We start from the raw sequence: 15,853 nt of genomic DNA, 5'->3' as shown, positions 1-15,853 counted from the left end.
TAAACATCTGGCAAACACTTTTTTAAATTCAATACAATAACCTGTATTGAATTCCAGATTAAAAAAAAAAAAAAAAAAGGTTAAAAATTAACCAGTTCACCCCCAAGGGTTTTAACCCTAACGGACCAGAGCAATTTTCACCTGTCAGTGCTCCTCCCTTTTATTCCCTAATAACTTTATTACTACTTATCACAAGAAAATGATCTATACCTCATTTTTTTCGCCACCAATTAGGCTTTCTGTGGGTAGTACATTTTGCTAAGAATTTTTTATTCTAAATGCGTATTAATGGGAAAAATACAAAAATAATGGGAAAAAAATAATTTCTTCTCAGTTTTCAGCCATTATAGTTTTAAAATTAAACATTCTCCTTTGGATAAAACCAACACATTTTATTTACCCAGTTGTCCCGATTATTAAACAGTTTAAATGATGTCCCTATCACAATATACGGCGACAATATATTATTTTGAAGTATAGGTGTTATTTTGCGGTTTTGTTTTTTTGTTCTGCCCATAATTACAAGCCCCTATGTAATAAATTAAAATTAATTTTCCCTAATAAAATATAGATTAAAAAAGTCCCTAAAGGCAACTTTTTATTGATTTACTTTAAGATTATTTTTTTTTTACAAGTGTTTTTTTTTTTGGAGGGGGGGGTTGGAAGTGTAATTTTATTAATAATGTGTATGTACCTGTATATGTATGTGTGTGTAATATACTTTTTGGCCACAAGATGGCACTAGTGAACACTCCCGTTATAGGAAGTGATCACTTTTTTTTTTTTTTACACTTTAACTGTAACAGTTTCCTGTTTTGTGAATGGAGGTGGCCGCTGTTCGCGATCACGTCCATTCACTCCAGGCATTGCGATTGGGTAGAGGGTAGTAGATGCCTCTTCCCCAATCACTTAACACGGGGTCCCGATGGAAACGGCGGCGGTAGCGGCGCGCACATGTGCGGAACGGCGTCGGTAGCTGCGCGCACACGTGCGGAACGGCGGCGGGATCGCGCGACGTATTAAACCGTCATGTTGCCGTTAATAGGCTAAAGCATGACGTTTTTATACTATGCTCGTCTGTAAATGGTTAATGGAAATTAATTGAAACACTTTTTGCACGGAAATCCTGGGGAAATTGAACACCAGAGTAGTTAAATCTAGTTTTTACTGCTTCATCGTCTCTGTGCAATGCCAGAGCTCAAATCTATGAATTATTATCTCTTTTCTGCTCTGGTGTGGAAAATAAACAGTTAATTTTTAATGTTAATATGTGTAAATTGTAATGTAAAAAATATGTAGATGTAGTTTTACTATTTGGCCACAAGATGGCCACCTTGAGTTTCTTTTTTCCTTGTGCTTCTCGCTAAGCGGAAGCACAAGGGGGATGCAGAATTTTTTACGTTCAGAAAGACTGAAGCCTCTAGTAAGAGCGCTTCGGTTTTTCTGCTGGGGACACGGATCGGTGATCGGGAGCCATGATCCAAGAGCGCTTCGGTTTTTCTGCTGGGGACACAGATCGGTGATCGGGAGCCATGATCCCATTAACGGATCCCAGGGCTACCAGGGGACAGCACGAGGGCACGCTCGCGATCGCGCGGCACCGCATCAGAGCAGCCGCCCGGACGTGAGCTTCACGTCCGGGTGGCAGAAATGGTTAATCACATTATTGCTATTATAAGTGCTGGCCTTTTAAATTAAAGCCACAAGGGATTGTGTTAAAATGCTTTAGGTGCCTCAAATTTGTATGCAATCACTTGTTCAACCCACTAAATTGAAGCCGAAAGTCTGCACTTCAACTGCATCAGAGTTGTTTCATTTAAAAATAATTGTGGTAATGTACAAAACCAAAATTAGAAAAAATGTGTATGTTCAAATATTTATGGACCTAACTGTATACTGTATATACTCGCAAGCAAGCCGACCCGCATGTAAGCCGACCCCCCCCACTTTTACCCCAAAAAACAGGAAAAAATGATTGACCCTCATGTAAGCCGGGGGTAGGAAACGCTGGCCGCGTGATCCCCCCAGTATGTCCCAGTATAGCTAGTATAGTGCCCAGTATAGGTAGGTAGTGCTCAGTATAGCTAATAAAATGCCCCAGTATAGCTAGTATAGTGCTCAGTATAGCTAGTATAGTGCTCAGTATAGCTAGTATAGTGCTCATTATAGCTAGTGAAGTGCCCCAGTTTAGCTAGTATAGTGCTCAGTATAGGTAGGTAGTGCTCAGTATAGCTAGTAAAATGCCCCAGTATAGCTAGTATAGTGCTCAGTATAGCTAGTATAGTGCTCAGTATAGCTAGTATAGTGCTCAGTATAGTGCTCAGTATAGCTAGTATAGTGCTCAGTATAGCTAGTATAGTGCTCAGTATAGCTAGTGAAGTGCCCCAGTTTAGCTAGTATAGTGCTCAGTATAGTGCCCCATTATAGCTAGTATAGTGCCCCATTATAGCTAGTATAGTGCCACCAGTATAGCTAGTATAGTGCCCCCAGTATAGCTAGTATAGTGCCCCCAGTATAGCTAGTATAGTGCCCCCGGTATAGCTAGTATAGTGCCCCATTATAGCTAGTATAGTGCCCCCAGTATAGCTAGTATAGTGCCCCATTATAGCTAGTATAGTGCCCCATTATAGCTAGTATAGTGCCCCATTATAGCTAGTATAGTGCCCCATTATAGCTTGTATAGTGCCCCAGTATAGCTTGTATAGTGCCCCATATAGCTAGCATAGTGCCCCATATAGCTAGCATAGTGCCCCAGTATGGGTGGGTGGGTAGGTGCTGTCCCTCCCCGCTCCCCCCGCGGCCGCCGCTGCTATTACCTTAGGCGGCGCCGCTTCCTCTATCCCCGTCCTCCTCCGGTAACTCATTCACAGCAGCGCGCCTCTCGCTGCTGTGATGACGAGGAAACCATAGAGAGCGGCTTTCTGTAGCGGCGATGCCGTTACTATGGGAACCGCTCTCTATGGTTTCCTGCGTCATCACAGCAGCGGGGGGCGCGCTGCTGTGAATGAGTTACCGGAGGAGGACGGGGATAGAGGAAGCGGCGCCGCCTAAGGTAATAGCAGCAGTGGCCGCGGGGGGAGCGGGGAGGGACAGCACCTATCCACCCACCCACCCACCCATGACTCGCAAGCAAGCCGACCCCCCAACTTTTGGCCCACTTTTGGGGGGTCAAAAATTCGGCTTGCTTGCGAGTATATACGGTATGTTATATTCTCCATCATATTGTTGTGCTTTCAGAAGGGGTCAATGTTGGCATCTTCTCATGAAATACATTTTCTGGCATACTGCATTTTTGGACAATAAGACTCACTTTTCTCCCCCAAAAGTTGGGGGGGAAAGTCACTGCGTCTTCTAGTCCAAATTCAGGGAGTTCCTGACTTGTGAACGCCTGCCAATACCAACCTCCAACCGGCTGCAATGTCAGGGACTCATGTGCCCATGCAGAGGAGGACACAGGAACACAAAGGGGCATAAGGGGGGCACAAGGTGGACAGATGAAGACACAGGGAGACACAAGAGGTACAAAGGGGGCATAATCCACAAGATGCCCCGTTACCATGGATGCACCAGGTTTAGTATATTTTTTTCCCCTGGCTTTTGTCTTCTAAACCTAGGTGCGTCTTATGGTACGAAAAAGAACGGTATGTGTGAATAACTGAGCAATTTGGCTTTTTCTTACCTTTTCATATTTGCATTTACTCTGTAAAACCAAAATGATCCTGCAAAAAATGTTGGCAGTGCTCACTGAATATTCTTGCCAAATACTTTCTAATACTTAAAGTCCAAAGCAAAAAAGCTTTGTAAGCTCCTGGAATACACACATACAAGCGCTGTATGAACTCCTCCAACAGCTTGATATTTGGGTTCATATAAACTGAGCTTTAAACGAAACCAGAGACGACAGACACTTACCTTTCTATATATACCTGGGGTTTCCTCCAGCACCATGGGCATGGATCGCTCCCACTCCATCGTCCTCCGCTGCCTGCAGCTCAGGTACTGGGACCCATAACTTCCAGTCTCAGCCAGTCTGCGCAAGAGGAACTGCGCGCTTTACGTATCTCTCGACCGACTGCTGGAGATATGTAAATCGCACTTCACTTGCATCAGACTGGCCACGACTGGGGGAAGTTATGGGACCCGGTACCGGAGCTGCAGGCAGTGGAGGACAGTGGCGTGGGAGAGATCCGTGCCCATGGGGCTGGAGGAAGCCCCAGGTATGTATAAAAAGGTAAGTATCTGTCGTCTCTGGTACACTCTAAAGGCCTTAAATCAATGTAAAAAGAGTTTTCACCAACCTTTTCCTTCTTATAGATAGCGTTCTCCGCTCTTGCTAAGCCTACTGCCACCTGGGACATCCTTAAAGCATGAACATGCTCCCTCATGGCCCCTGCTAGGAATGGTGAGAGAAGCTGCACAGACCAGTTTTCTGGCAACAGATTCAACACACTGGCAGCATCAAACTCCGTGGGGTGGTTATTCAGCAAGTCTACAGCAGCAACCGTTAGAGTGTTGTCAGGTGTGTCCTGACTGAGGTAGGAGGAGAGGAGAAGCTGAAAGAGTCTCTTGCGATATGGGGCATCCCTCCCTTGAGAGTTCCACACACAGTAGCTCTCTGCTGCAGTAAAGTCTTTTAGATGATGAACTAAGATGTTTAATGCCTGATCATGTTCTTCCAGTTTCCCGTGTAATATCGCCCTCTCAATGTGCAGATCAGTGCCTTTGATTTTATCTGAAAAAGAAAATGCACACCAAATTAAACCATGATACACAAATGGATAAACAAGAATAAAAACATGACAACTGAGATTGCTAGTTTTGATTAAAGATTGGATATGAAGAAAAAATTCCTACCCATCACGGCAATAAGTACCCAGCAAATACACATCTAACCAGCAAAGTAACAAAAACTACTGGATGAATATATCCAAAAGTACACTGACCTATGAGGAGAAGCACCCGGTAAAGATCTGACTGTCGCAGAAGATTCTGAAATCTCTGTTGTAGATCTTCCAGTTCCTCCTGGTCTAAAGTGTGCAGAGACTTTAGCCTTAGGATTTCCTCCAGGTACAGCACAGCCAGGTGCGTGTGATACTTCTCTTTCTGTACGTGTGTAGAAATAACACTATTTGTCAGAGTAAGGTACCAAAGGCATCATTAATATAAAATGTGAAAAAAAATCCACAAAGCTGGCACCACCGAATGAGGTAAAAAAGCTCTTTATTCAAACGTCATTAAAATGACATTCAGTCAGTAATCAAAAATGTAGCAATGGCGACAGCCCGCTGTTTCAGACTTGACGTCCTTTGTCAAGCCATACTGCTATATGATATAGAGGTGCCAAGTGTTGTTTGTTTTGCTAGATGCTGTAACTCCTTTTTCTATTGCCTGAGGAAGCGGGCGCTGACCCGTGAAACGCGTTGCTTTGTTTTATCTGGAGTTCGTTAATAAATAGACTGAATGTACAGTCGTGTTGTGTCTGCTTGGAGGAGGTAAGTCCACCACTGCCTCCTCTAATTACCAAATTTTTGGCTTTTAAGCTCTTTTAAAACCCCTTTTATCCTTTTGGCGCCTCTGTTCTCTCCCATATAATATTGTATCCACCCTGGGTGGAGGGTTGCAACCCTTTTCTACTATCTACAGAGAGCGACTTCTTATTCCTGAGTGGGGTCAGGATAATCTCCCCACCTGCCTTTACAGTGGTTGCCTATTGGTGACCCATGCTTGTGAGTATAACAACTATTACTCTTTGTCATTATCCCCTTTGTCAATACATACTACACTATTGGGGCTCTTGGTGTTCCTCTGTTTATGTCATTTTAATGACGTTTGAATAAAGAGCTTTTTTACTTCATTCGGTGGTGCCAGCTTTGTGGAATTTTTGCTATTGGGTCACTAGATACTGTGACCATGAGCTAAAGCACACAGAGGTCTTCTTGAATGGGTGCTTCTCCATTTTTGTGAATTGTGCATCTAATATAAAATGTGAAAATATTTGTGGCAGACACAACTCTGCCTACTTGGGAAAGCATTTTCTGCATCCATAATCTGGGTGTGGAAATGTAACTACAGTATAAAATAAATCACAATAATGTTGCTGATAATGTTATGTTTTTAGTCTTAATTTCCAAAATAAATAATTCTCAACATCCCTATTGGTAAAAACAGAGATTATAAGATTGCACTAAAGTGAGCATAATAGCTGTCACTGACAGAGGTAGATGCTGTGGGATCATATCACATAAGCACTACAAAAGACAGTTAATGGTAACCAGGGGTGCCACAAGATACTGCAAGCTCACCACACACACTATGTAGCACATCATGGTGGCTGGGAAGGACAATTAGACTAAACAGCCAGCAAAATATGTTCAGAATAATAACTTAATAAGTGCTGTGTAAGTTAGAACTTGAAAACGGTTGAGCTCTATGTAGCAATACAATGAAATAATCATTGTAGAGCCACCAATATGTGCACCTTGTATTGCATAGTTTATCACCTCAGCTTCTATTATCACAGGTATTGCACAAGTGGACAGAGTGTGACTGCAATGTGTCCTGGCCTCTAGCAGCTCCCCATACTGTGTAAATCAGTGGTCTTCAAACTAAGGCCCGCGGCCCGAATGTGGCCCCCTGAGGCGTTTTTACCGGCCCCCCACACACAAAATATGTAACTTATAGATGCGGTCAGCTACATATTTAAATATTGGTGGTCCGCATATAGAATAGCAGTGCTGGCACCACCCATCCACATGGAAGCCAGAAAGCAGTAATTTGCTGGTTTCCAATCAAATTTCACATTAGGTGACACTGCTGTCCAATTGGACTGCAGGTTGACACCTGGATATGCTTCACTGTCTGGCCCGCAAAGACTTCTACATCATCTTATGTATACTCCGGCCCGCCAGCAGTCTGAAGTATGTTGACCTGGCCCTCGACCCAAAATGTTTGGGGACCCCTGGTGTAAATACACAAAAGATGGGGAGTAATGGAAACGGATGTATTTTTACTTGTATGAATGAGTTTACATGCATTGTGTACTGTAATATGCACAATGCCGTCTTGCCTAGTGCAGAAAGGGCAAAAGCAGAAATGTCTCATGTAGGACCTTTGAGTGGTGAATGTGCTGTACAAGGACATTACCTGGATCATCTTATCCATGACTAAATGTTCCAGGTAGATGAGTAAAGCCTTACGATACTTGCACAGGTGATTCACAATCTTATCAGGAGAAAAACCGTTCTGTAGTTGCTCATCTAAAGGACGTTTTGTGAAGATTTGCACCCCAGTCTGTAATATGCATCATAGGATTACAAACAAAGCAATTATACTTGCATTACAGTTTACAAAGTATCAGGATAGATGTAATAACATTTCTTTGGCACATTTAAAACTTTTATTTTTATTTTTTTTAGGAATTTGCGGATATCACTAATTCACAAGCAATGAACAGCCATGAATAAAGTTTTGTGTTAATTTAGTGCCTCATCCTGACTCTGAGCATCAGTTAATACACATGCAAAAGAAACTCAGTATGAATGAATCATGGCAGCTTTTCAGCTGTCTTGTGTGCCTGGTTTAAGGATTAGCTTAAAATTGAATTCCCTGACAATGCAAAATATTCCTGCAAATCAGACCTGTTTTTTAGTTTTTTTTTTTTAGTTTTTTTGTCTTATTGAGTAAAAGTAAAATTATTCAGGGTTCTTCTGCAGGAACAATAGGCCCAGTGCACACCAAAACCGCTAGCAGATCCGCAATACGCTAGCAGTTTTGGGAGCTGATTTCAGAGCGATTCTAGGTATGTTTAGAGAGGTTTTCTAAACATACCTAGCGGTTTTGCGTGCGTTTTTGTGTAGTAGATTACACATATTGTTACAGTAAAAGCTGTTACTGAACAGCTACTGTAACAAAAATGCCTGGCAAACCGCTCTGAAGTACCGTTTTTCAGAGCGGTTTGCGTTTTTCCTATACTTTACATTGAGGACGAAACGCTTCCGAAAACCGCAAACGCGCAGCAGGAGGTGCGTTTGCGGCTTGGCAAAAACCGCAAACCGCCGGTGTGCACCATCCCATTGCAATACATTAGCCAAGCGTTTTTATGGCGGATGCAGCCGGCGGATCGCTCCAAAAACCGTTCGGTGTGCACTGGGCCATAGTCTGGAACCTTCCACTTGACTGCAGAGTTTCTGGAGGGGAGTTTATCATCAAGCCCTTCCATGCAACTAACTTCATGAGCAGTTTATCATCCCAACTGACTAAAAGATCGGCAAGTCTAGTGGCAGGATGTCAGTTGAACAATAATTTTCGAAGAGCATGACAACCCCCACCCCCCACCCCCCACCAGTGGCTCTGCAATGAAGATTAAAATTCAAAGCAACAAGACTTGAGCTAAACTGCAAGACCCGAGAGGAAAGCCCCATAGTCTTCTTACAAGTTATAGATCACAAAATGTTCCAGGATTCACCATACACATATTTAGCACCCTGAAAATATGAAAAAGCTGCAGTATCTGCAACAATATGTTTGCTTGCTTGCAGGACATACCATATTCAATTAACATTTTGCGAGTTTTTCTCCTAGGAGATAATTTCTCTTTATCTAAAAAATAACTTTTCAGCACTTAGCAATTTAAAATGCATTAAAACGTAGGCAAAAAAGTGATGTCAAACTTATTTTAAGTACTTCCTTAACTGCTGGGGGCTTAAAGCGGAGCTAAATCTTGCACAGGACAGAAGGAAACATATAGAAATCCACCCTGCATGTATTTAGAGAGTTTAGCCTATCTAATTCCCCCTCATTTGTGACTAATCACAAGTTGTAATTTGATCCTTCAGCTATGTCAGCTGGCTGCCACGGTGGAGAGCTAATTGCTAAACACAGGATGTTAACAATATGTCTGCCTCCATGAAAGCAGGGAGTAGACAGTGCAGATTTATTGCAGAATTTATTTCAGCTGTAACAAAGAAGATTTTTTTTCTTTAAAGGTTATTATGCTGTTGCTTATCCTTTAGAACAGAGAGAAAGTTCTGAGTTCAGGTCAGCTTGAAAGGGTATTTTAATGATAAGGTTTGAAAACCTCTCCTTGGAGAAAACTCAAGAGAAAAGTTAATAGGATATGGGCCAATGAGCAGTGTTGACTCAATAGCTTCACCGACCCCCTCCCACAACCTAAAGGGGTGCTGCCTCTCACTGTCTACCCCCCCCTCCCCCCCCTCGTGTAAACCCCCGCCTTACAGTGCCAAAGTTGACAGCTTCCCTGACCTACCCATCACAACCTAAAAAGTTGCCGCCTATCACTGTGTCCCTCTTTCTTCGTAACCCCCCCCCCCCCTTCCCTGCAGCCCCTTTGTCAGAATTCTAGCGGTTTTATTTATGCAGGAAAAACTGTCATATGTGTATGTATATATAAATATTAATAATCAATACAGTCCTTCCAAAGAAAGAAATAGTTATTGTTAAACCCTATATAATATACTTTAATACTGTGAAATATATTTAAAAGCTAGTGATAATTTGAGACAGTAAAACACTCTTGTGGGATTGTTTTGGTTCTAGACAATTTTGTTTACATGTTCCTTGGTTGAAGGCCATTACAGCCAGCAAGAAAAGATAAGTTTCCCAGACAGAGAAAGTCAAAATATGAAAGATATAAAATATAAAACAAGGGTTTTTCCCAATTAGTTAAATATGATTCAATGATGCCACAACATTATTAATACTGTTTGTTATTTGCTATGAAATGATGACCCCTGCCGGTGGAAAAATATTACATTTATTTCTTCATCAGAAAGACAAATATATGGAAAATGATTTTATATTATTAAGATTTAATATGCAATTATATCTTATATGATTAATTGTTTTAAGAAGAATTATATAATAAGCTTTATATTTAAATGAGTATATTAGAAGCCTTGTATGTTTTAATAAGCCTTAAATTGCTGAAGGCTCTCACAGGTCTGGTTACAGTGTCAACCTGACCAATCTCATGTCTGGGGAAGTACCAAGACATTCCAACCTAATTAGCAGTGAACACTTTATCAGTAATGCGTCATGAATGACATTGTTTAATGTTTTTGGAAGTCCATGTCTGGGCCAAACAAGTCATATCAGCAGACAAGATGGCTGGTGACGTCCATTTTTAATGAACCGCGTCAGAAATGACCTGATTAGAATGTATAAACATCGCAAACCTACGTAAATTCCCACAAGATAAGGTAATTAAGAATTTATAAATAATGATATTATGACTTAGGTAATCAAAACATGATAAAGCATTGACGCACGCAGTTTTAGCCAATCAGAGTCTGGGATTCAGGGAAAGTCCAGATTAGGCAGCCATATTGCTTCCTACCCCTATAAAGGTAGGGGCTGAGAGCTCATAGTTTGCAGAAGCCCAACAATCTCCTGAGAAGATACATGAGGCAGAAGCTACCTTCCCACACGTGGTTCTAGATGCTGAAGAGATGACAGAGAAGGGGTAATATGCTTAATATTCTGGTGATTTACTTTATTCATTTTTCAGCATTAAGTTTTGTTAAGATGTTAGCAAGAAGTTTTTTTAGAAGCTATTTTTATCCTATTTCTTTAAGAAGATTACTAGAAGTTTTACACAGCTACTAGATACACAGCTATTGATACAGATGAAACTACTTTTGATCTTATTCTACATAACACAACTGTTATATTCTTTTTTGAATGTACTTAGAAGATTGATGATCGTTTGGCTATAAAGCCTTGATAAGATGGAATACTGTTTTAAGGAAACACTACTTGGAACTGTTCATATTTTGTATATATGCTGTATGATAAGCAAATACAATTTTTTATATAAAATCATATACTGAGTGCTCTGATTCATTTCAAGGTATACCGTCAATCTATAATTACTGTTATAGAGGGATCAGACCCCACTATGCCGGATTTATATGATAGCAACGCTTTAAGGGCTGGTCCTTTACTGAGTTAGCAATCATGAAAAAGGCAAGAACCGCTCAGGTTTTTGACACCTTCCTCCAACCTCAGCCTAAGGAGTGGCTGCACTGTCACTGTCAGTTTTCCCTCCTCCCCCAGCAATACAAAGTAGTGTGCCCTTTGGAAGTCACACCCCTCACCACTCTAGCACTGGGCACTGCATCCTCTCCTGTCCTTCACTCATGCTGGTTTGCATAGCGTACCTTTGGGATTTCCCCAGGCAAGGGGAGAAAACATACAGTGACAGTGCAGCCACTCTTTATGTTGAGGTGGGTGGGAGCAAGGGGCCAGAGGAGCTAACTGCTTCGAGCTGCGGGGAGGGGGAGAAAGGGAGGTGGCCCCTCATCCCAGCTATACGTGGAGAAATTTAGGACTGACCCCTATACTTTTATACTGTGGGTCAGTCCTAAATGTCTCAACTTATTATATACAGTATTTAAGCATTTAAAGACAAAAAGTACCCTCACTGAGTAAATGCCATGACACATCACCATAGGTAAAGTTGCAAAAATAGTACAAAATGTATTGGTAGATAACACAAACTGACATTTTAAAAACAATTAAATTCCCCAGATGCAGGTTATAACCATTCGTCCTGAGCACATCAATAGCTCAATAAATATGATATAAATGTTCACATAAAAACATCATTTAAACTAGCTCTGATTAAGCACAAAGGTATATGTGAGTAACAAGTGACCACAAATATGGTCTTGAAGCATGGATGTAACAGGATTGAGAAGGATGCAAAAAAAATGCCCCTTTAATATCCAACCAAAATACAATTGGCATATATATTGTGCAAAAATATATCTCCAAAATCGGAGATAGCGTGAGTCAAAAATAAAAATAAAGATATGCTATAACAATGTAATAGTGCACAGAAAATGTCCATGTCAAAAAATCATCCAAGCAAAAAAACGTTTGTGAAAACCTCATCAGATAAAATCTAAAATGCATAAACCATGTGTATGATATAGTAATTAAGACCTAGTGAAAATATAATTGTAGCAAGAGGCTTACCAGAGTGAGGAGGGATGACCAGGACCGGGGAACACTGCCCTACGCCCTCGCAGACAGCGTCTGCTTCACTGGAGGATGCTAAACTAAAAGCAATGCGTGCTTTTAAAGAGGAAGTGGGAGGCAGGGAAAGCGCTGCGGAATTGCGTGTGGCCACACGTATCAATTCCGGTCTGTGGAGCGCTGACGTCAGCGCTCCAGAGCGGAATCACGTGACTTCCGGGTGTGCGACCAAAAGGTCGCACCCCGCATAGGACAATTACCTCCAGTTTATGCGACCATAACGTCGCACTCAAATAGTATAGAAAAAACAATATATTTGTAAAGTAATAGCAGGTCACCCCACTGCACAATTCATAATGTAATACAACTTTATATCAGTGGTGTAAATTAAACTATACAAGCATTTAAAATATATTTAAATATACAATCCACAACAGAGTATCATAATTCTCATGACAAAAGGAAAGGTCCTCCGAGGGCATCTTGTGGTAAGACAGTGAAGGTGCATCCCAAAGCACTCATAGGCATTCATTAAGGAGGAATTCTGCAATTTAATAAGAATGGCAGCTAGTAGATAGAAAAGAAAGGGGATATATCAATACATTTAATTCATAGAATAATGAAAGTTCATTGCTATCTAGGAGGTAAAAGGTAATAATAATTATTATTAAGATGACAAATTCCCTGGGGTGATTTGGAGTGGACCACATGCTTACTAGAGTTCCCATTGCTACCAGTGCCCCCACATATAGCAAACAGGAGCCACTCTCGTGTTCAGTGTGCTCCCACAGCCGAAAGAAGATCCCGAATGAAGAGACCAATCCGTTAGCATACAATATACACATCTCCAATGTCTGCTACTCACAGACAGACTGATCTGCTACTTACTGGCAGATGTGATTGGATGACAGTGGAAAACGGAACAGAGTGACAAAGAACACATACAGTAACCAGAAATATAAATATACTCACCTAGTCTTGGAATTCAGATGGCATATACTGGTAAGTAGAAGGAATACAGTTCAAAAAACAGCCATAGTTGTAATCCTCATTCAGGCCGCACGGGTACTGAGCTTACCAGTATATGCCATCTGAATTCCAAGACTAGGTGAGTATATTTCTATTTATATTTCTGGTTACTGTATGTGTTCTTTGTCACTCTGTTCCGTTTTCCACTGTCATCCAATCACATCTGCCAGTAAGTAGCAGATCAGTCTGTCGGTGAGTAGCAGACGTTGGAGATGTGTATATTGTATGCTAACGGATTGGTCTCTTCATTCGGTATCTTCTTTCGGCTGTGGGAGCACATTGAACACGAGAGTGGCTCCTGTTTGCTATATGTGGGGGCACTGGTAGCAATGGGAACTCTAGTAAGTATGTGGTCCACTCCAAATCACCCCAGGGAATTTGTCATCTTAATAATAATTATTATTACCTTTTACCTCCTAGATAGCAATGAACTTTCATTATTCTATGAATTAAATGTATTGATATATCCCCTTTCTTTTCTATCTACTAGCTGCCATTCTGATTAAATTGCGGAATTCCCCCTTAATGAATGCATATGAGTGCTTTGGGATGCACCTCCACTGTCTTACCACAAGATGCCCTCGGAGGACCTTTCCTTTTGTCATGAGAATTATGATACTCTGTTGTGGATTGTATATTTAAATATATTTTAAATACTTGTATAGTTTGTTTAATTTACACCACTGATATAAAGTTGTATTACATTATGAATTGTGCGGTGGGGTGACCTGCTATTACTTTACAAATATATTGCTTTTTCTATACTATTTGAGTGCGACGTTATGGTCGCATAAACCGGAAGTAAGGGCCCGTTCACACTTGCAATCACATTGCGGTAGTGATTTTCCCGCTCTGGAGCGCGGAAAAATCACTGGACACTGCGGCGGTTTTGGAGCGATCGCGATTAGCGTGCTCCCAGCTACCATTTCATGCCACCCAGCTGGAAAAAAATTTCTGGGGAGAACACTGCACCTATTCAACCGATCTATCTGACAGGAAATTGCATGTTATGTACCAGGCCTTATATGCAGGAAACCTCTTCTTTTGCCATCTCAGTTTCAGACCCCCCCCCCCCCCCCCCCCCTTACTACAAGATTACCTGGTGACATTCAACAATCCTGGAATTAACTGGCAGCGACCAGGTCATGCAGGAGGAATACAAGGCTCAGAGTCAGCAAAAAAGCACTTCATGCACACTTGACAAGCTCTTTGCAGTAGAGTTAAATAACAACACTAGTCACAGAAATCATTGTCAGCTTATAATGACCCTGAAGAAAACTTGGGCAACATATATTATCGAAGAAAACATTTTTATCTAGAGCAAGATAAGGATATGCAGATCACTACTGTTGCTACTGGTGTCGAGAGCCTTGCCTTTGACCTTTCATGTTCCCCACCCCACACACACACTGATTCTTTAATATGATGAATGGAATCACTGAGCAATGAGTAAACACTGGAGTTTGGCTCACTTTTCTCACTTCCATTTGGCCACACCACATCAGTCCTTCGCTTGAATGACATGAGAATGTCGGCATGCTTTTTCCACTGGATAACCTCTGAGCACACAGCTTTGTATCACATGCACTCTTTCTACTACCTAGGCTTAGTCCAAGATGAAGAATTGATACTACTCTGTAATAAGAACTGTGGTGCCTACATCTTTTATAGCAAACAGATGACAGGCATCTGCCAAATACATCCAGCCAAAGTAACTGCAATTTGTGGATCACTGTTCAGATCTAGTGGTATTAGAGGTAAAGAAAGACATTATGCTGTATGTTCGGATAACACCATATTTAACAAATATATTTTGACAGGAAACCCCAGTAATAAAACATTAATCCCTTTATAAAGGCTACCAGTCTAAGCCTAGTCTAAGAACCACAAACCTGCTCACTTTTCTGCAATACCCAATCCACATACTGCCACACCAGCTGCTGGTCTTTGGAGAAGGTCAGGAAGTCCACCACATACTCAAACAGATCTGGCCGAGTATTGTCTTCCAGTTCTCCATTCACTATTCTAACCCAGATCTGTCAAGGAAAGAAGGTAAGATTAGTGCAATAAATTGCAAATGGCGAATGTGTGAATTATCATAAGACTTACATAATGTGGAAAGGGTCTAGGGGGTCTTGGTCCTTTGGCAAGGTGTAGAGCAACATCAGTCTTCTTCCAGGGAAGCTAGAAGTCCTTAAACCTCTCTTCACTGTACAGTCTATCACATTGTGGCTCCTGCCTGTACGTCATGTGACATGCATCAAGAGTCACAAGGTTGTACAGTGGCTACAGGGACCAGAGGAATGAGGACCTCTTGTACTGCTGGAAAAAATGAAGTATGACAATGCCACCACTCTGCTTCTTGCCACAGGACAGGGCTCCCTTAGGCCCTCCTGCGACAGCAAAGGTTGTGTGTGCGATTGTTAAGCCCTTTGTACCTTGCAAATCAGGGATGTTTCCTGTCTCACTGAAGGAAATGGCATGCAAAGAATCAAAGGAGCGTGCACCTTCCGTCCTTGGATTTATTTCAAAAATTGTGACAATGTAACTATGTGGTTAATTCTTCATATTTCTACTTTATGACAGAAATATTGCAAGATGTAAAATTCTGTTACCGTATTTGTTTGGTAACAATTTTAGCACGCAATCTTCAAGCCTCTACTCAAAATGTACTTCCTTTATATGCTAAGATAGTACATACCCTGGCCAACAGTCTGCTGGACTGCTGTATATAACCAGCACTCTAAACATTATAGAATTGGAACTTACATCAGATCCCCATGTTAGGAGTAATAATTTTCTATTTTGTGAAAGACTTATTGCAAGA

The 15,853-nt window shown here is 41.4% G+C and overlaps 1 protein-coding gene across 2 annotated transcripts in view; it reads right to left on the bottom strand.

Annotated features, from left to right (window-relative positions):
* The window catches only part of TGFBRAP1 (transforming growth factor beta receptor associated protein 1), a 68,355-nt gene that overhangs the window by 8,200 nt on the left and 44,302 nt on the right, over window positions 1–15,853 (bottom strand). For both annotated transcript variants that reach the window (XM_068268235.1, XM_068268234.1), the window contains exons 8-11: window positions 14,919–15,062; window positions 7,144–7,290; window positions 4,944–5,103; window positions 4,299–4,732 (exon numbers count right to left, since the gene is read on the bottom strand). In XM_068268235.1, the coding sequence (XP_068124336.1) occupies window positions 4,299–4,732; window positions 4,944–5,103; window positions 7,144–7,290; window positions 14,919–15,062 (885 nt within the window). The remainder of the gene's footprint in view (window positions 1–4,298; window positions 4,733–4,943; window positions 5,104–7,143; window positions 7,291–14,918; window positions 15,063–15,853) is intronic.

The sequence above is a fragment of the Hyperolius riggenbachi genome, chromosome 2, assembly GCF_040937935.1.
Source record: "Hyperolius riggenbachi isolate aHypRig1 chromosome 2, aHypRig1.pri, whole genome shotgun sequence".
Classification (NCBI taxonomy): Eukaryota; Metazoa; Chordata; class Amphibia; order Anura; family Hyperoliidae; genus Hyperolius; species Hyperolius riggenbachi.
The sequence above is the reverse complement of the archived record's forward strand: the minus strand, read 5'-3'. Positions and strand labels throughout refer to the sequence as shown.